We start from the raw sequence: 18,956 nt of genomic DNA, 5'->3' as shown, positions 1-18,956 counted from the left end.
AAGCTGTCCTGCTCTGCCTGCAGAGAGAGGGTTTGCATGGGCAGGAGCGCAGCTTAACTTCTCCCTTCATGTCCATCCCTCTCCCAGATAAAAACCTTTGGAGAATGGTTACCCCTGCCAGACCCCAGCAACAGAGAAGCTTCCCCTCTGCTGTGGCTGTAATTGGCCGGCAGACCCAAGCAGTCCCCTCAGGGGCAGCCCTTAGCTCCAACATTCAGAAATACAGGAACTCCCTGGCAGTCCCTTATTTTGATACAGTTAATTTCCTTCGCTTTCTCCAAAACATGAGGCTATTTAAGGGAAAAAAAATCCCAATACCAAAGTTCTTCTTTATATATTCTCTTTGTATTTAGAAATCTCAGGAAGGGTGGGAATGCAAAAAAAAAAAAAAAAAAAAAAAAAAGGCTAAAATGGGCTGTCTTCCCTGCATCCAGGAAGCCAGCTCTACCACTCCCTGCTATGTGTCGTGCTCCAGTTCCTCATCCTCCGGCTGATGGGCCGCACGGTCACCGCCGTCTTCACTACCTTTTGCTTCCAGATGGTAAACGACGTTCCCTGGGCAGCTCAGACCACAGCCAACAGCAGCTGGGGACAGGGGAGGTCGGGGACTGTGGTGCAGAAGAAGCAGTGAGCCAGGAGATCCAATTTCCAATCCTTTCTCCCAACGACACTTAGCAGTGTGGCTTTGGGTCCCTTTCCAGAGGCCCAGGGTGTCGCATCTGCAGTCCGCAGTGGAGACACTTCAGCCACCTCAAGGATGGGGCACAGCCAGTCCTTCACAGAGGACTGTGCCATTAAGGTTCTCTGAGTCTGACCAGACTAGTCCAGCCGTCCATGAGTGGAGTCACTTAAAGGCAAGGCAGAAAATCTGCTTAGGATGAGCTACAGGATGTAAGCATCTAAATTCCCAGTTGAGCCTTCATTTTGCTGAGGAACCTTGAGCAAGTCTCTTCCCCTTTATAGGCTCAGTTTCTAGACCAGGAGAAGGGAAAAGTGAAGGAATACAGTGGATTTCAGAGCAGGGGGAAAATAAAGAAATGGTCACGATGGTAGAATGAACACTTGCCCCTCTTCTAGGCCTACCTTCTTGCCGGATATTACTACACAGCCACCGGCACCTACGACATCAAGTGGACGATGCCACATTGTGTTCTGACCTTGAAGCTGATCGGTGAGTGGTGGGCCACTGCCTTCCCCTTTGACACCAGGCTCCTTCCATCAGACCAGAAGCCTATGCTGGGCCCTGCCCCAGGCACTCCTGGCCATGCTCAGCCCACAGGTCCCATCCTGTGTCCTCTCCCGCGACTCCACCCGCACCTTCTCTCTCTGCTCAGGTCTGGCCATCGACTACTTTGATGGAGGGAAAGATCAGGTGAGTGCCCCTCCCTCCCTCTGCAGAGAGGTGAGGGAGTTTCACCAGGGAGCAGGAGAAAGGCTGTCACCAAAGCCTGGACCCAGGGCCAGGGGCAGGGCCCTCCCCCAGTGCCCGGCCTGTGACATCTCTGCTTAGGACAGCATGGAGCCAGGACCAACCAGTCTCATTCACTGGGTCCAGCTCTTGCTCAGAGTCCAGAGGTCGGTGCCAGTGAAGCGCGGGGAAAGCAGCGGCAGCCGCTGCTGAGCTACCGCGGCACCTGCTCACCTCCACGCGCACCGCCTGCTTCTGCCCATAGTATCATCCCCTCAAAGAGGCAACTATTTGAAGAACTCGGCTCAGCGGGGCACAAAGATGGGGGACCCCAAGACTGGCTCTTGAGGGGAGATTCAAGACTATCGTGCACCCTTCTTCTCTTCTCGGCATAGAATTCCTTGTCCTCTGAGCAACAGAAATATGCAATACGGGGTGTCCCTTCCTTGCTGGAAGTTGCTGGTTTCTCCTACTTCTATGGGGCCTTCTTGGTGGGGCCCCAGTTCTCGATGAACCACTACATGAAGCTGGTGCAGGGACAGCTGACTGACACACCAGGGAGGATACCAAACAGGTAACTGCCCCCTTCCATCCAGACCTCTGTGTAGGCGTCTCACCCGATACAAAGCCACTTCTAAAGTGACTTCTGAAGGCCAGCCCAGCATTCTCCAGCCTGGGCGGCCTACGGGCCTGTGACGGGCACTCAGTACCTGCTCCCTGCAGGCAGCAGGCCCCCTGCAGCTTGGGTCCCCTCCAGCCATCCTTTCCAACCCCCTGGTACAAACATAAAAATTCACTTTTATGCCATAGGATTTTGCCTGACCCAGTCAATTCCTGGCCTTTAAAAATCCACTTTCCCAGTTTAAAAAATATTAAGTATATCAAAATCTCTATAAATATATATTACATTAGAAAATTAGTAAGTTACCAGGAAAATCCCTTTGCTGAGAACTTGTCCAGCCTGTGTTTGAGCATCGGTTCAACCAGGAGAGGAAGCAGCAGATCCAAAACTGGTCCTTCTCATTTCTGCATTGGGTTTTCAGTCCCGATGGAGACCAAGCACACTGTTGGGAGCACGAGGCCCACAGGCCTGAGGGGCAAGCACCACAGACTCCCCCGTTTGGCTCCCCACCAGCCCGGGAACTCATAGGGTTTGCACCTTCCGTTCCTCACCCCAACCCTGAGCCTGAGTGCAGGCCTGGGGCAGCGGGTGGAGGGCCACCCTCTGCCACGCCCCTCCGTCATGCCAGGCGGAGCGCATCGTGACCCCGCTTGTTCCTTTCCAGCACCATACCTGCTCTCAAGCGCCTGGGTCTGGGCCTTGTCTACCTAGTGGGCTACACCCTGCTCAGCCCCCACATCACAGAAGACTATTTCCTCACTGACGACTATGAAGTGAGTGGTCCCCGAATAGCAGCAGTGTGACTGCGCCAGAGAAAGTGGACAGGCCAGGGCCCCCGTAGATAGCCGCGAAGTGGGTAACACCACCTACAAATGCATGTTGATTTTGCTCTAGATCTGAGAGTTGGTGTCAGTGCCAGCCGGGCCAGGACACGTTCATCAGCCAGGACTGAACGACCTTCGCGGGCACAGGGCTGTGCCAGGTGCCCTTCAGCACCCCGACCTGCCCCCAGCCACTCCGAGCTCGCTTCTTACAGCCAGGCGACTCCACGGAGCACGGCGGCTCGAGTCCTCTCCAGCCCAGACAGATGGAGCTCTAGGAGCTCAGGACCTGGGGAGGGGGAATGCTGGCTTGGGCTCCGTCCCAGCTCTGGGGAAGTCGGTCTTCAGCTGACGTTGAACATGGATATTGAAGTCCCCCAGCACTAGTGTCCCAGGTGCCCAGTGCTTTAGGAGAGGAGTTGAGGACAGCACTGTTTCTGGGATTCTTTGAGGGGGCTCCCTGCTCGCTCCCCATGGCCTGTTACCAACACCAAGCAGCTGAGTGGACTGTCAGGTGGACATGAAATAGTCACCGCGTGCGTGAGGAGGGACACGCGGGAACCATCCTGGCCCAGTGGTGTCCCTAATGTACGCTGCTCCCTTTTTTCTAGAACCATGACTTCTGGTTCCGCTGCATGTACATGCTGATCTGGGGCAAGTTTGTGCTGTACAAATATGTCACCTGTTGGCTGGTCACGGTAAGGAGAAAAGATGAACCAGGGTCCCATATGGACAAGCTGCGGGGCACAGTGGGGGCGAGCTGTGGGGATGCTCACAGAGCCATCGCCCCCTCAGGAAGGAGTGTGCATCCTCACGGGGCTGGGCTTCAATGACTTTGACGAGAACAGAAAGGCCAAGTGGGACGCCTGCGCCAACATGAAGGTGTGGCTCTTTGAAACAAACCCCCGCTTCACTGGCACCATCGCCTCTTTCAACATCAACACGAACGCCTGGGTGGCCCGGTAAGCACGGGGGTGGGGGAGCAGAGAGGCAGCAGTCACTTCTGTGTCTTCACCCACTTTGGTGAAGACTTTGGGTGGGACTTCCGGTCACTCTCACACCCATACCCGCTTAACTTTTGTCCCCAACCCCAAAACCCCACAAAACCCATTCCTGTCATATTTGAAAAACAAAAGCAAGACATAAATGGCCTCGAGTCCTGGGTTTTCACCCCAGTTCTGCTGCCTGTCTTCCACCCTCCAGGGCCCCATTCACGAACATTCCTAGTCCCACCCCCAGAGCAGACGCGGTGAGGGCAGAGGGCCAGCCTCAGCGCCAGGCACTCAGGTGGTCCCTGGCTGAGCCGTAGGTCTGTTTTGTCTAAACCAGGACTGGTTCACTTCACTGCCTCTCATTCTGAAGTTGATCGGAGGGCACTGCCTCCCCTCTCCCAGGGCGAGCAGGTGCTACCTCTGCACCCCCCAGGGCACCGGGACGGACAGGTCTGAGGTCCTTCCCCACCCTTCTCTCTAGTTACATCTTTAAACGACTCAAGTTCCTGGGAAGTAAAGAACTGTCCCAGGGTCTCTCGTTGCTGTTCCTGGCCCTCTGGCATGGCCTCCACTCAGGGTACCTGGTCTGCTTCCAGATGGAATTCCTCATTGTTATCGTGGAAAGACAGGTAAGCCGGAAGGGTGGCGGGTGAAAGGGGCCTGAGAAGAGGTGACACTGAGGCCGCTGCCCTTCCTCCACAGGCTGCCAGCCTGATTCGAGACAGCCCGGCCCTGAGCAGGCTGGCTTCCGTCACTGTCCTGCAGCCCTTCTTCTACCTGGTGCAGCAGACCATCCACTGGCTCTTCATGGGGTACTCGATGACTGCCTTCTCCCTATTCACGTGGGACAAGTGGCTCAAGGTGAGTGACGGCGTGCCAGCCAGGATGGGAGGGAACCACTGAAAGCTCGGGCAGTAAGGGCTGTTCCAGGCCCTCTGTCTACCTCAGTGGCCTGTGTCTCTCCACAGGTGTATAAATCCATCTATTTCCTTGGCCACGTTCTCTTCTTGAGTCTACTATTCATACTGCCTTATGTTCGCAAAGTAATGGTGCCGAGGAAAGAGAAGTTAAAGAAGACGGAGTAATCTATTTCCCTGGTAAGCAAACATCCCTACAGCTAAGCTGCAACTACAGACTGGGGGGGATTGGTGGGGGGTGGGGTTAGTATTGGAAATGTGGGGTGAACCGCAAGGTGGCCTGGCTTCTAGGAAACCCAGTAAGGGGCACTGACTGCTCTAACTTGGACAAGCCAGGAGAAAACTGGAGGGACCACAGACCAGCAACCAGGAGCAGCACCTCTGACCAGCCTTCCCGCATCCCCTCTTGCAGGTGGCCTAGAGCAGGACTGGTGCGGAAACGCCTCCCTTGTCACAGCACTCCTTGACCCCAGAGCACAGAGGACACAGAAGCCAGGGAGTGGGGAGATGTGGCTCCCCCAGCCGTGCCTCTGCTGCCAGCCACGTCTCCATTTGGGGCCAAAGGGGAAACTCTCGTGGGAGGAGTAGAGGGGCCCACGTCTCCCCTCTGGGCTCCCCCATGCACGTTGCCTTATCTCTCCCCCTCCAGCCAGGAACCTGTTGTGTTTTCTTCTGCCAATTTACTATGATTGTATATGTGCCGCTACCTCCACCCCCCATGGGGGGAGGGGAGGGGCAAGGCCCCGCCTGCTCCACTTTTCTACCTTGGACTGTACCAGATAAAATCACTTAAGTTTGTTCAGTTTTTCACTGCTAGCACTTCTGCGCCTTTCTTTCAGACACAGCCCTCTACGCTTGCCGCGGCTGAAATAATCAGGGCTCTCCTTTACAGCACAAGCAAAGTTGGGCCAGGTGCAAACTGCCAACAGTGTAACCTCACATGTCTCTCTGAGGTGAGCGGAACGACCAGGTCACATACTGCTATGCAGGAACCCCCAAAGGACAACAGGGTTGCAAGAACAGCATTTATAGGAAAAACAGCAGGTGTACAGCCCCAACTCCCGCACACCCCGGCCTCGGTGCAGGAAGGCGCCCTCCCGGCAGTCCGCTGAGAACAGGGTTAGGGAAGCAATGTCCACAGTCTCTGTTTCAGGACAAGGTCCGACTGTCAGATGACCCCCCACACTTCTTCAAAGGCTGTGGTGAGTTTTGCACAGGTGAGGGCAGCAGAAAGCGGGTAGTTGCTGATGGACACCATCTTCTCCGTGTACTCCACATCCACCTGAGGGGAGAGCAGTCTGTCAGCTGGCTGTCACTGTCATGGGCTCAGCCCTTCTTTAGGGCAGGAAAACTGCCAGTTCATGGTGCTGTTTAATACCAGTTTTGACCACGACAAACAGGCCAGCATTCCTCAAAGATGCGCCCTGTGGCAGGAGATGGAACCCCCATGTGTCCGCAGCTTTGTTCCTATCCTGTTTCCCAACTTACAAGGACAAGGATCGTCAAAATGCTAAGTGCTCTAGGAATCCTGTACTAGGCTTCAGCTCCGTGAAGAACCTAGAGCTGGGCCCAGACCTTACCTTGCCATGGGCAAAGGCCCCCACCACAAAGACGACAGGGTCGCTGCTGGGCACCAGCTCGCGGACATCACTGACCACCGGGGTGGAAAAAGAAGTGCCAATTTTCATACATCCAACTGGGAAGTGATCTGACACTGGATTCTTAATCACCTAGAGAAAAAAAGAAAAATCAGCCCCAGAAGCAGTCTTAGAACCCTCCCTCCAACCAACAGGTGGAACAGCTCACCTTCAAGAGCTTCTGGGGGCCGTCAGCTGCTCGAACGCTGAGTTTGTGTAAAAGCTGAACTAGGACGGAAAAAAGAGTTCAGAGCGGGGTGGTGACCCCACTTCTGCCCAGTCATTTAGCCAGAAAAGCCCTCTGGTAAGGTCGGCTCCTCGTGTCCTGTGTCCACACTACTCCTAAAAATGTTATGAATGAGCAGCTGTCAAGCATGTGGGCTCCCCTCCCTTCTCCTCAGCCAGGAGCCCCCATGCAGGCTGTACCCAGGCGCGTGGGAAGAAAGTGCAGACCCCCGCGCTGGGATCAGTCACATGGGCCCCTCTTAAAAATTCCACATTTCTCCCTTGTCCTCTTCCTCCCTGCTCTACTACTCCCAAGTCTAAGTCCCAAGGCTTCTCACCCATGAGACCACAAAAGCGGTCAAAGGTCCTGGGAATTCGTGTCTGGGGGTTCACTTCAATCAGCACATTCTTCTGCGTGTGGACATAGACCTGCAGCAAGCCAGCCCGGTTCAGGGGACTGTCCATCAGCATCAGTAAACTCTGAGGGAGGCAGAAATCCAGGTATGGTTACAACTGAAGAGAAGTCACACACAGCTGCCTCACCACCCACCCAGAGGCACAGGGGCCTGAGCTCTGTCCCCGGACTTACCTGGTGAGCTATGTCTGGTCTCACTTCCCCAGGGTCCCGCCCGTTCTTCAACAGCATGGACTTGTGCTTGTCACAGTTGAGCAGCTCATATGTCTTCCCCACCTGGAGACCAGGGAACAAGATCGGGAGCAGCATAAGCTGCTTTTGCCTGGAACAGTGTTTCTCACTGTGGTCCCCATACTGGCAGCATCTGGAAACCTGTCAGTCAGTCACATTCTCAGGCCCACTCCAGACTAGCTAGATCAGACTCTCGGGGTGAAGCCCTGCAAATCTCCAGGGAATTACTGTGTGGCCACGTCCTCCCCCCAACAACCCCACCACCAATAACTGATCTTGGAGGGAAAAGGGAGGAAGGGTGCAGCCTGTGATTCCACACAATCTAAACTGAATTTAATTTTAAAACCTGTAGGTATTAGGCAAAGCCAGTGAGGGATTCTGGAACCAGGTAGAAATAAGGTTAGTGAACAAGGCTGAATGCTTGTTTATCACAAGAGCATTATGTATACACTCAGCAAAATGTACACAGTCACTATCCTCAGTTTGCTTATAACAAACACAAAGTGAAGAGCTGCAAATCTGAACAGGAAGAAGTGTGAAAATTCTAATGATACGACTACATACATCTAACGATGTACTTTAATCAAAGGATACTCTCAGAAATAAAAAAGAAGGGTTATTCCAGTTTTAAGGCATGTGAGCAACAGCTAAAAAAAATAAATTGCAAATTGAAGCCCTAGGGAGCATTCAGGTGGTCAGCAAAAAGTTTAAAAAACATACCATTAACAGGGGAAGGAAATAGCTCAGTGGTAGAGTGTCACAAGGTCCTACATTCAATCCCCAGTACCTCCATTTAAAAATAAACTCACATTAAAAAAAAAAAAACATTAAGTACAAATACAGGTTTTGAAAGGCTGAGTTTTTATATATCAATACAACATCTCTATGTCTGGCATCATCTTGAACTATGACTCCAAAAATGTTTCAGGAAGAGGCATACAGATTTTGAAATTAACTGAGTAACTAAAATAACAAGAATGTCACAGAGAGTAAGAAAAAAGTACCAAGAACTAAGTCCACAGGACACTCTTAGTTACAGAAGAAAAAGAACCTCTTGAATAGAAGAATCTAGTTTCTACCCATTAGTAAGTTATAACCAGGGTTTTGTTCTTTTAATGGGATAAAATAGAAAACATCAGAGTCCTTCAAATGCAGCCATACTAAGTAAGTAAAAGCTTATGAAACTTGGTTTCATATAGTTAAGTATGTGTACTGGCTCACAATGTAATTTTTTTATAGTGGGCTGTGGTTAATAAGCTTGAAAACACTAATTAGAATAGTCAGAATGAATACCACATGTATTCTGTAATAGGTACCGGAGACATAAGAATTTTTAAAATCTTATTCTCTGTCCTCATTATAGCCTTCTAGTGGAAGAGACAAATTAAACAACCACATGAATATTTAATTCAAAGTGTGATAAACATGAAGGAGAACTAAATGGTCCGTTAAAGGATTATAATAAGAGGACTTGATTTATACCAGAAAGGGAGTCATTTCTATAAAGGAGTAACCTAATAACTGAAGAATGAGCAGCATAATAGACTCTATAATTGTTAAATGAATACACATTAAGTAGGAATTAATGAAACAAAGAGCTGAGTAAAGGGCTCCTCCAGTTAGAGAACATTATGTGCAATGGACTTAAGATACGAGAACTTAGTGCTTGCAAAGAGCTTAAAGAAGGCCAGTGAGGCGAGCATAAAGAGTAAATGGAGAGAGCAGGCCCAGATGAGGCTGGGAGAAGCAAGAGGTACCAGCACAAGGAAAGCAAAAGGTAACAGTACATAAGATTTCAACCAGCTATGAATTCCATCATCCTTGAAGTGGAATTACCATTAATGACAACCTGGCCTAATTTATTCCAGAGCATGCTCCAGGAACTTTAACTTGGCCATGACCTTTTCAACTTTTTAATAAGTAACCTGAATCAATAATAGTAACTACTGACTCCAAGTGACAGATGTTATTCTAAACCCTTTACATATATTAAATCCATTAATCCTCCCAACAACCCAGTAAAATAGGTACTACTATCTCGACAGAACACATGCGGAAACAAAGTGGTTAAGTGACACACGGAATTAACAGGCTGGAAAGACAGCAGGCAATTAACTGCGAGATGAATATAAGAACCTATAGTTAGGTTAGAAATACCAATTACACAAGAAAATGAAAAGAAACCTGATTGGCTGGTCATTTAAAAAAAAAAAAGGTTTTCTAAACTGCAAACTTAACAAAGTGCCACAGTGATTGAGAAAGGAAAGATGGAAAAGAATCACACCTAGATTACTATGGAAATGTACTACTTTCAAAGCACTTTGATTACAATCCCCCTGTAAAGTATTAACCCCTGCTTTACCAACTGAGCACAAACTTGTTTTCTCAAGATCACACATTCCAAGTATAAGAACCAAGATTAAAATCCAGGTCTGCTTCTAAACCAGTGCTATTTCTTCTGGCCCTACTCATTGAAGCTTAGCTCTAAATGGTAAGAGAAACAATGTTAGAAAGAATAAGAACACCGCACAAAGTTTTAAGGCTGGGAGTTGCTGGATTTATTCCGGGAAAGAGCCAAATGATAGGTAAAAATAAAGACGTAACGATGATCTGATCCAAGCAGTGTTTCGGAATGTACAGTAATATAAAGGAAGGTGACAGACACCCTTTAATGAATTAAAACACTAAGTCCTTACAAATAAAAGGGTGAGCAGACTCAACTACAGGAACTCCTTTTCTCCTTTGCCCAGTAAACTCGTCCTGGTATGAAGGGGGATGAAGCGACTAACGAAACCCTCTTCCCCTAGACGACTTTATATCACAGAATCCCGGTAAATCAACTGGAATCAAGGAGGTGACGGCTGCAATGGGATTCAAAGGCAAAGAAAACGAGTACTGCCAACCCAGGATGTTAAACCAAAAGACAGTCAACTAGACCCCTTTCTCCAAATGCACGTTACACCTCTCTTTGCTTTCTCCCTCTACTTTGAGCCCATCACCCGCATCCCACCAGGTCCCATCCTATTGATACACTAGTTCTCCACCTCCTTGTCCCAAACTACCTTGACTGTCTCCAGACTGGCTCCTTCCAATACCACAATGAGCCTACGGCCTCCGCTCTTGCTTCCCGCCCCGAGTCGGGGCCGCTTGGGCACCACAGCATCCCAGCCCTCATCCTGCTCCTCCGCGCGCCGCTCACGAGGTTGGAATCCACCACTGGGCGCAGCCATCTTGCAACCGGACCGGAAATTGTGCAAACATCCTGAAATTAGGACCGCCCGCTCGCCCCAATCGCAAACTTCCTTCCGTCCGCCATTTTGAAAGTGGGCGCTCGGAAATGGCGACGGCTCGCTGTCTTGCGCTCCCGAAGCCTCTCCGGGAGGGCAGGGTTCCAGAAAGGGGCGGGAACTTCCGGATGCGCGGTTCCTGTGCGCCAAGCTCGGGTCCGCCGTGGGCGGGGGGGAGGGTTTAGAAGGGAGGGCACTTCCGGTGCCCTTTCTCCCGCGAGCACCTGGGGCCCGGACCCTCGTGTGCGAGCCCTAAGCTGGAGCGCCGCAGAGGCGGGCTGGCACCCCTTTGTGACCGCTGGTGCCGCCGGCCTCAGGATCGGACATGGCCCAGAACCTGAAGGACTTAGCGGGAAGGCTGCCCTCCGGGCCCCGGGGCATGGGCACAGCGCTGAAGCTGCTGCTGGGGGCCGGCGCCGTGGCCTACGGCGTCCGCGAGTCCGTGTTCACCGGTGAGCAACCTCCGCCCGCTCTCCGGACCCCGCCCGACCCTCCCCAGACTCCTTCCTGGCCCCGCCGGGTCCCCGCGCTCACCCAGCCGCTCACCCCGCCCCCCCAGAAGCTAGCACGTACTCTTGAGTTCGGCCTGGCCTGACCCCGACCCCTCTCCCCGCAGTGGAAGGCGGGCACAGAGCCATTTTCTTTAATCGGATCGGAGGCGTGCAGCAGGACACCATTCTGGCCGAGGGCCTTCACTTCAGGTAATGGCAGGCAGAGCGGATTGAACCTGACCCTTCACCCTTGAACGCCGACCCACTAGTGGCCATAGTAGGACTTTTAATGGGATTCAGCCCTGCTCATTCCCCTCCTCACCCCATCTCCCAGAACAGTGGGTGTTGCCCAGAACTCCAGCAGCATATGCTGTTGTTGTCCAGAGAGAGAAAAGAATTTCTCCTTGACCGTGGTCATTAAGAGGAGAAGCAGGCCAAGAAACACGTGGTGAAGCAAGACCGGCTGAAACTAGTGAAACCGCAGTGTCCTAATCCCTGTCCCTGTTCCTTCTCCTCCAGGATCCCCTGGTTCCAATACCCCATCATCTATGACATTCGGGCCAGACCCCGAAAAATTTCCTCCCCCACAGGCTCCAAAGGTAGGTCTGGGCACTGAGGCGTCACTGGCAGTAAACAAGGGGGCCTGGCCAGAGACTAGGGGAGATGGTGGTGTCAGATCCCTTGGGCTTTGGTTTCCATGTCTGCAAATGAGCTATAATAAAAGCACCAGCTTCTGGGGTTAAACCAGCACATTCTGGACGCACTGTGTGTTTCGCATGTTTAGTTGTCCCTCCCCTAATGTAAACTCAGTGAGAGCATTGTTTGTCCTTTGTCTTACTCACTGCCTAGGTCAAAGCCTAGTTTTAAAGCCTTTTTTTCCCTTGTAGTTGCTTCGCTTATTAATTACATTAACTAGTACGCCCTGTCCTGGGGAAACCTGGCTCCACTCTTCACTAGTGCACCTGTTCCTTCCTAGACCACACCTAGAAGCTGTGCCTTTGAGATTCCCCAGACCCTTCCTCAAACACACGCATACACCCAGGCATGTACACAGTAAGGCAGGTAGCTCACCTGTAGTGTGCTTTTTTGTACTACTTTTAGCACTGTTTTTGACATTTTTGAAACCCTAGCCCCTGAGAGTAAAGAATTTACAAAACACAGTCTTTGTCCTGAAGTACAGGAGACACGATTATGATACAACGTAACAGAGCCTAGATCGGGGTTGCACACAGTGCAGTGGCAAAAAGAGGTCAGCTTTATTGGTGAAGGGGCTGTGGGTAGAGAAGACTTGACAGTGGACGAGTTTGCATCGGGTCGGTGCCGAGGCACATCTTGTCAACCTGATTATCATCCTCCTCCACAAGGAGTATCAGACCACACAGCATTGCACTAGGTATAGAGAAAAGCACGAGGAGAAAATGCTGGGGGGCCCCCATGGCCTTGACCAGCCCCTGCTGACCTCACTCTTAGACCTGCAGATGGTGAACATCTCGCTGCGGGTACTGTCCCGACCCAACGCCATGGAGCTCCCCAGCATGTACCAGCGCCTGGGGCTGGATTACGAGGAGCGCGTGTTGCCGTCCATTGTCAACGAGGTGCTCAAGAGTGTGGTGGCCAAGTTCAACGCCTCCCAGCTGATCACCCAGCGGGCCCAGGTCTGACTGCAGCTTCCAGCTCTCCCAGTATATTAGGAAAGGGTTGTGGCCCTAGGTCTGTTTCCACCCGAAAGCTGTGTTTGTGGGAAACAAGGAACCAAGACTGGAACTCAATAGCAGTTCGTGTTAGGCAGCTTGGGAGAAAACACACAAGTGTAGACGTGTGTATTGTGTTGCAGAGAGTAGGGATTAGGAGTCAGTGGGACCAAGTCCTTTCCAGCTCAGCTGTTCTAGTGAGGAAGTGAGAGAGGGGTGGTGTATTCCCTGCCATTCTTGGGAGATCTGGGATTCAGATGGTCACGGCAGCGCACCTTCCTTTCAGTTCTCCAGTCCCCTCAATGCCCCTCTCCCCTCCCCTCCTCACCCCGCCCCTCAGGTATCCTTGTTGATCCGACGGGAGCTGACAGAGAGGGCCAAGGACTTCAGCCTCATACTGGATGATGTAGCCATCACAGAGCTGAGCTTTAGCCGAGAGTACACGGCTGCTGTAGAAGCCAAACAAGTGGGTGAGTCACAAGAGGAGTAGGGGAGGGTTTCCGAGGACGCAGGAGGAGGGATGGCGTTCCTGACACCTCGCATCTGTGACCCTGATTCTCTCCCACCACAGCCCAGCAGGAGGCCCAGCGGGCCCAGTTCTTGGTGGAAAAAGCAAAGCAGGAACAGCGGCAGAAGATCGTCCAGGCAGAGGGTGAGGCCGAGGCCGCCAGGATGATATCCTTCTGCTGGAGAGCTCCCCGCCCAGCCCCTGGAACACTGCTCCCCGTCTTCCCTCAAGGGCTGGCTGATGAGACTAAGGCGAATGCGACTCGTGCTCTCCGATACCCAGGGGTGGGGGTTCCCAGTAGGATCTGAAGTCTTAGTGGGGGCACTAGAGGCCTGGCTCCTCACTGTAAGGCAGATCAACAGCACTGCTGGCCTTGCCTCTTTATCTGCTGCTGCCTCCAGTTCCTGGCAGCTGCCTGCAGGGAGGCCTACAGGGGGCACCAAAGTAGGGCTGGGCACAAGCCACCTGAGCGCAACCTTGGATCTGACCGCCCAGAGGAGGGCTGAGTGAGGCGGGCAGTGAAGTGAGGATGGGGCTCAGATTGAGACCTGGCCTTGTGTGAACCCTTAACCCCACCCTGCTCACCTCGGAGAAGCTCTGAGCAAGAACCCTGGCTACATCAAGCTGCGGAAGATCCGGGCAGCCCAGAACATCTCCAAGACGGTGAGTGTGAGTCCGGCCCCTCCCTCCAAGCCACCTTGGGAGTGAAGGTGTTTCTGTACATTGAAGTGAGAAGACTAGAGTCTTGCTTGTTCAGATTTCTACTCAAACTGGCTTCTCTGACACTCTTCCTCCCATCAAAACTGAATTCCCCAGAGTCCCCCAGGCTCCCCTGACCTTTTGTTCATCCTTCTCCCGGTACCAATACGTCACAGCTGCTCTGGATCCTTGTGTGAGAGCAGAAACCATGGCTTTCTCATCTCACTACCCATGTTCCTCACCCACACATGTTCCATCAGTGATTGGAACTGCAAGTGTAGGAATGGAGGTTTTCTTTGCTTGATACAAACATGTCTCATTTCTGGCCCTATAGATCGCCACATCACAGAACCGTATCTATCTCACTGCTGACAACCTTGTGCTGAACCTGCAGGATGAGAGTTTCACCCGGTGAGAGACACGGCCTTCAAGTGGGATGTCACAGAGACCCAGGGCAGGGGCTGGTCACCTGGGCTCTAGAGCTTCTACCAGCTTACTCGTGTGACCCTTGAAAGACACCATTTCTCTGAACCAAAGTTGGAAAAGTGGGTGGTTGACAATTCCTAACTTGAATCTCACAGGATTGATTTTACGAGATCATATAGGGTTATTCATGTAGAAAGCATTTTAACTGTAAAGTTTTGTTTCACTGAAAAGTGGTAAAAGATAACATTTAGCATTGTTTCTTGGGGACTGCTCTGGGGCATGGGAGGATGCTAGCAGAGAAGAGGTGGGAAGTGGCAGTGGCCAAGGGAGCAAGTCTCTTCTTCCCAGAGCCCGGGGTTCCTCGCTTCCAACGTGCTTGTCTTTTTCTCTTGGGAGCGAAGGAGGATTTAGAGTTGGGTGGCGCCTGAAACTGTCAAGTCACACATACCTTTCTTTTCTCTCTCTGTCTTCCTTGTTCATCTGGTGACCTGGCATCCACAGAGGAAGGTAAGCTTTTGATGCATCCTTGTTTCTGTGGGGTCTTGCAGCCCATCTCCCAGTACCTGCCTCCTCCCCCATCACCTCACCTTTCTCACCTCCCCCCACACACACCCTGGGTCAGGGAGGAGGAAGTGGCCTGAGGCTCTCTGCTTCTCACAAAGGTCCTTTAATGTCACCATCTGTCTGTTTCCACAGTGACAGCCTCATCAAGGGTAAGAAATGAGCCTGGTGACGAGGAACTCCGCCCCCAGGGAAGAAGTGGATCTGTTCCTCCCCTGGTTTTTGAGGAGCCAGCTTGGGGTCCAGCACACCCCCGCCCTGCCCCCAGTATCATGTGATGGTCCCTTCCACATCTGTCCTCCCAGCCCTTCTTGGATGAACAAAGACTGACCGTTTGCAGGGGAATGACTTTCCGCCCTGTGTCAGGACAGTGTGTGGTTTCTCAGTGATTTCCTGGGGTTGGTTCCTCCCTCTCTGTCGGGAGGCAATAACCACCACCCTGGGAATTCCCAATAAATTTTTATTACTTAAGCAAAATCAAGGCATCCAGTGTCTGGGCTGGGCTAGGGTGGCACGCATGCGCACGTTCAGACAGCGCACTCCTGGGTCCTTCTTTGTCTCTGCCGGCAGGGGGCGCAAGGACCCCGGCCTGGGCAGGTAGGGGAGAGCGCCCAGCCGCTGCCTTAACCCTATTAATCCAGCAGAGGCGGATCCAAACCAGAACCCGGCTGGGAATGGCGGGCCTTTGGCCCTGAGGCCAGCTGCACTCTTCACCCCACCCTCACAGAACCGCATCACCCCACTTGTTTACCAACGTCTCCCTTTTTAAGGCTGGAGCAGCTGTGGCTTTGCTGAGCTAGACCAAAAATCTGATGACCCCAACAGGAGCTGCTTCCCTGGTAACAGGGTTCCATGTGGCTTTGGGAGACGGTGCTTATTGAGGGCCTTGCGAGTTCAGATGCCTCCTGGACCCTGTTGCTGCCCTGGGCTACACACACTTTGAGTTGCTCAGGGCTCGACCTCTCAAGGTGGGCTCTTCACTGCCACAGCTCTGGGCCCCCAACAAGACTGGTGCCTCATGCCCTTCCCAATCCAGCCATCTCCGAATGTCAAGCAGCAGAGAAACGAGGCCGCTGGCTGTGCCCGCATGCCACCACCACGTTCCAATCCCCTGTCCTTGCGGGGAAACAACAGTGGGAACCACAGGACGGCCCTGGGGGTGAAAGTGTGGACAGGAATCATGAAATTCGTGGTGGGGGAGGAGGTGCACCTTGCACGGTTAGGAGGACCTGGGGTCTTGATCTGCTTCGGTTTTTGAAGAAAGATTAATTGTCCCCTGCTCTGCAGGTTGAATGTCATGAAAGGGACAGGGGGCAGCGGATGTGGCCACCCCTCCTCAGGGCCTGGGAGCCCAAAGTGAGATCAACAACTAGACAAAAGCCAGTGAAGTGACCCAAATGAGTGCTCAATCCCTGTCCACACTTTATTCACATTTCCCAAGGCAGGAAGAGGATGGAGGAGCCTGAAAACAAACATGTTTCCAAGTCCCGCTGTGGCTCTGGGCAGCCATTTTGTCTCCTCCCATTGTTTCCCTTTCCTGAAGACTCACCCCCCACCACCCCCAGGGGTAAAGGTCAGAGATGTCTGGTCCGGAGGCCTCCGTGGTCTTCGGGGCTCCCTGAAGGTCACTGCCGAGGGCGCCGGCCGGAGGCCATCTTTACCAGACAGTGTTAGGAGCTTCCCGATTAGACCACCCAACACTGTGCTGGAAGATGGACCCAGAGCCGGCGACAGACATCCGGGCTGGAGCTGGCCAGTTGCTTCGAGAACCCTGACCGCAGGCCAGCTGAGGTCTCTTGAAAGGATACGAGCCAATCCCAAGCTCAAGGTCAGCTGTGGGTTCTGGAGCCTCCAGATGACAAATCACACTGGGTTGGGGGAGGGGCTGGGGCCATTGTGTCCCTTCAGTGGGCAGCCAGCCAACCTCAGAGCCACCTCTTTTGCAACACCCTCTGCTCAAAATGAAGGGGTTTCTAGGGTTGGGGTAGGGGTTACGGAGTTGGGGTCGCAGCCAGATAGGCACTGGGGACCTGAGACCATGGACGTTGCTGACACAGGGATAGGGGCCTCCATCATTACCCGGCAGTATTAGAGACTCCCAACCAGCACCCAAACACTGCTGGGTAAGACGGGGGCCCCCACCCCGCTGCCCTCCTCCAGGGCAGGCCATCCTAGGCCCAGGCTCCCGACGGAGCTGCGGAACGCTGGCTCCCATCCCCCACCAACCGCGTCCCTAGGGACACTTCCGGGTGAGCCCTATAGCTGCCACCAGCCCCACCCTGGGTCGCTGATCCACTGAGGGCCTAGTCAGGGGCCTAGTCAGAAGCCCCCTGCCCACCTCTTCTCTGCACCAAGCCCCTTCCCCCAACCCCCGCAGCCTGTCCCCCACCACATACGCCCTGGTTCACCACCCCGGCCCCCTCGGCGGTCCCTAGCTCAGCCCCAGGACCACTCTCCCCAGGGCCTTTACCTGTCACTTGGCCGCCTGCCCCCCAGAGAGTGAAGGCTGAGGAGAGGAAGGGGAGTCAGGGCCCGGGATTCCAGACCTAGAGGCCGCCCTGGCCTCCACTCTTCCTTCTTCCTTCTCGCCTGCCCTGCCGGGAAGCGCAGACTCCTCACCTGGGCCCCGCCCGCCGCCCTTGCGCACAGGTGTGTCCTCCTGCCATAGGCTGCACCCCTGCTGCCTTAACCCCTTCCCTCCCAGCGCCAGCCACAGGCGCCTCCTCTGAGGCCTGGTCCCCTCACCAGGCCCTCCACCCTGGCCGCCCTCTCCTACCTGCCTCCTCTGCCCCCAGGGCCCAGGCCTGGGAGCCTGGTCACCAGAGGGACAGAGGGAGGGGCTGTCTTTGGGCCCCTTTGCCTTCCTCCCTGGCCTCACCCCACAGCCACTCCTGCTACCAGCTAGCCTCTTCCCCTAAGGCCTCTGCCCAGGCCCAGAGCTGGAGGCCCAGAGACCCTGAGGTCAGAGAGGGCTCAGCTCAGCAGGGATTGAGTTGTGCCCTGACCCAGGGCACCTGTGCTGGACATCCTGGGCCTGTGGAGGGCAGGCGGGTCCCCACAGGCACCTCCTTGTCCTCACCCTTAGTGTTGGGGTGCCCACCCCTGCTGAGAGCCCCAAGCTGGCCAGGAGCATCAGCACTGACCCGGCCAATCAAAGTTCTGAGTTGCCCTCCTTCGGCCCCCAGCCTTCATCCAGTCCTGCGGGGAGGACCGACCACACTCTGCTCCCCAGAGGGACCCGGCACCCTGCCAGGCAGAGCTGTTCCTGGACCCACCTCACAGCCCTGGAGAGTCTAGGTCCCAGCCTCGGGCAGTCAGCCCAAGGGCCGTTAGAGGGGGTGGGACCTGCCTTTCTTTTGTGTAGTTCAAGCTGGGATAGAAAGGGCGTTGCCAGGAGAGGGGCCCTGAGGCCCACAGGTGACGCTCCACCCAGCCACCCCCTGGAGGGCAAGAGCTCCTGGGAGCTGAGCAGTCCTGTGGCCCAATCCCAGCTCTGCACTCTCACTCTCTCCCTTTAGTTTACATCCTTCTTCACTCCTCTCTGTACTTCTGTGTGGACTGTTTCTGGCTGTCTTCCTCTCCAGTCTCCTCAGTTCCACAATGATGGGCACTGGCGGGTTCCCCATCACGCCCCAGCACCGCTCCAGTGCCTGGGACACGGCGGGGCACTCAACAAAGACAGAGTAGGCTGAGTGACAGCCCAGCCTACTGGCTTCAGGACACCCACTGCTTAGCCAGGCATGCAACAGGGAGCTGGTCTTTTTTTAAGTCTGAGCCTCTCACAGACTCCTCCCCAGGAGACAAGCGTTTTAAATCGACATAAAGCCTTAACACAAGGAAGGAATGGCTTGTTGTCCACTCTGGACACAGGGAAAGGAAGAGTGAGAAAAGATAAAACATTGACCAGGAGCAAAATTGTAGCAGCAGCCCCAGGAAGGAAAAAGCAGGGCGCTCCTGTGAGCACCTGATGCCCAGCAGGGAGGGGATTCAGGGAGCAAGGCCTATGCTCATGGCCTTTATCCATC

At 53.6% G+C, this 18,956-nt stretch overlaps 3 protein-coding genes, 1 long non-coding RNA gene and 1 other non-coding gene across 5 annotated transcripts in view; 3 read left to right on the top strand and 2 right to left on the bottom strand.

The window, feature by feature from the left end:
• The window catches only part of LPCAT3 (lysophosphatidylcholine acyltransferase 3), a 29,418-nt gene extending 23,848 nt beyond the window's left edge, over window positions 1-5,570 (top strand). Inside the window, exons 3-13 of the mRNA XM_010963190.3 lie at window positions 435-541; window positions 1,078-1,171; window positions 1,335-1,372; window positions 1,804-1,982; window positions 2,695-2,803; window positions 3,463-3,549; window positions 3,647-3,813; window positions 4,325-4,472; window positions 4,546-4,704; window positions 4,812-4,940; window positions 5,173-5,570. Of these exons, the coding sequence (XP_010961492.1) occupies window positions 435-541; window positions 1,078-1,171; window positions 1,335-1,372; window positions 1,804-1,982; window positions 2,695-2,803; window positions 3,463-3,549; window positions 3,647-3,813; window positions 4,325-4,472; window positions 4,546-4,704; window positions 4,812-4,928 (1,205 nt within the window). The 3' untranslated portion in view covers window positions 4,929-4,940; window positions 5,173-5,570. The remainder of the gene's footprint in view (window positions 1-434; window positions 542-1,077; window positions 1,172-1,334; window positions 1,373-1,803; window positions 1,983-2,694; window positions 2,804-3,462; window positions 3,550-3,646; window positions 3,814-4,324; window positions 4,473-4,545; window positions 4,705-4,811; window positions 4,941-5,172) is intronic.
• Window positions 5,571-5,771: 201 nt separating this feature from the next.
• Window positions 5,772-10,564, bottom strand: EMG1 (EMG1 N1-specific pseudouridine methyltransferase). Its single transcript, XM_010963291.3, has 6 exons — window positions 10,331-10,564; window positions 7,212-7,313; window positions 6,961-7,102; window positions 6,567-6,625; window positions 6,341-6,490; window positions 5,772-6,042 (listed from the first exon to the last, which is right to left on the bottom strand). The coding sequence occupies exons 1-6, from the start codon at window positions 10,496-10,498 to the stop codon at window positions 5,929-5,931; spliced, it is 735 nt and encodes a 244-aa protein (XP_010961593.1). The 5' UTR covers window positions 10,499-10,564; the 3' UTR covers window positions 5,772-5,928.
• Window positions 10,565-10,737: 173 nt separating this feature from the next.
• Window positions 10,738-15,408, top strand: PHB2 (prohibitin 2). Its single transcript, XM_074357819.1, has 8 exons — window positions 10,738-11,007; window positions 11,172-11,256; window positions 11,566-11,645; window positions 12,517-12,701; window positions 13,078-13,207; window positions 13,309-13,412; window positions 13,831-13,908; window positions 14,279-15,408. The coding sequence occupies exons 1-8, from the start codon at window positions 10,881-10,883 to the stop codon at window positions 14,357-14,359; spliced, it is 870 nt and encodes a 289-aa protein (XP_074213920.1). The 5' UTR covers window positions 10,738-10,880; the 3' UTR covers window positions 14,360-15,408.
• Window positions 13,479-13,734, top strand: LOC123619237 (small nucleolar RNA U89). Its single transcript, XR_006727785.1, has one exon. It is a non-coding gene; the product is annotated as a small nucleolar RNA U89 (small nucleolar RNA).
• Window positions 15,409-16,329: 921 nt separating the features above from the next.
• Window positions 16,330-18,712, bottom strand: LOC141575945 (uncharacterized). The gene is made up of 2 exons (XR_012504075.1): window positions 17,402-18,712; window positions 16,330-16,816 (listed from the first exon to the last, which is right to left on the bottom strand). It is a non-coding gene; the product is annotated as an uncharacterized LOC141575945 (long non-coding RNA).
• Between the last annotated feature and the right edge of the window lie 244 nt (window positions 18,713-18,956).

This window comes from Camelus bactrianus, chromosome 34 (assembly GCF_048773025.1).
Source record: "Camelus bactrianus isolate YW-2024 breed Bactrian camel chromosome 34, ASM4877302v1, whole genome shotgun sequence".
Classification (NCBI taxonomy): domain Eukaryota; kingdom Metazoa; phylum Chordata; class Mammalia; order Artiodactyla; family Camelidae; genus Camelus; species Camelus bactrianus.
The sequence above is the reverse complement of the archived record's forward strand: the minus strand, read 5'-3'. Positions and strand labels throughout refer to the sequence as shown.

What these genes read in the sequence shown, in the direction of transcription:
- EMG1 (XM_010963291.3), bottom strand. Translation starts at nt 10,498, where the DNA reads ATGGCTGCGCCCAGTGGTGGATTCCAACCTCGTGAGCGGCGCGCGGAG. An exon ending in CCGCTTTTGTGGTCTCATGG is followed by an intron (nt 6,626 to 6,960) that starts GTGAGAAGCCTT and finishes TTTCCGTCCTAG; the next exon opens with TTCAGCTTTTACACAAACTC. An exon ending in GCCCCCAGAAGCTCTTGAAG is followed by an intron (nt 6,491 to 6,566) that starts GTGAGCTGTTCC and finishes TTTTTTCTCTAG; the next exon opens with GTGATTAAGAATCCAGTGTC.
- PHB2 (XM_074357819.1), top strand. Translation starts at nt 10,881, where the DNA reads ATGGCCCAGAACCTGAAGGACTTAGCGGGAAGGCTGCCCTCCGGGCCC. An exon ending in CTCCCCCACAGGCTCCAAAG is followed by an intron (nt 11,646 to 12,516) that starts GTAGGTCTGGGC and finishes CCTCACTCTTAG; the next exon opens with ACCTGCAGATGGTGAACATC. An exon ending in AGGCCGAGGCCGCCAGGATG is followed by an intron (nt 13,413 to 13,830) that starts ATATCCTTCTGC and finishes CACCCTGCTCAC; the next exon opens with CTCGGAGAAGCTCTGAGCAA.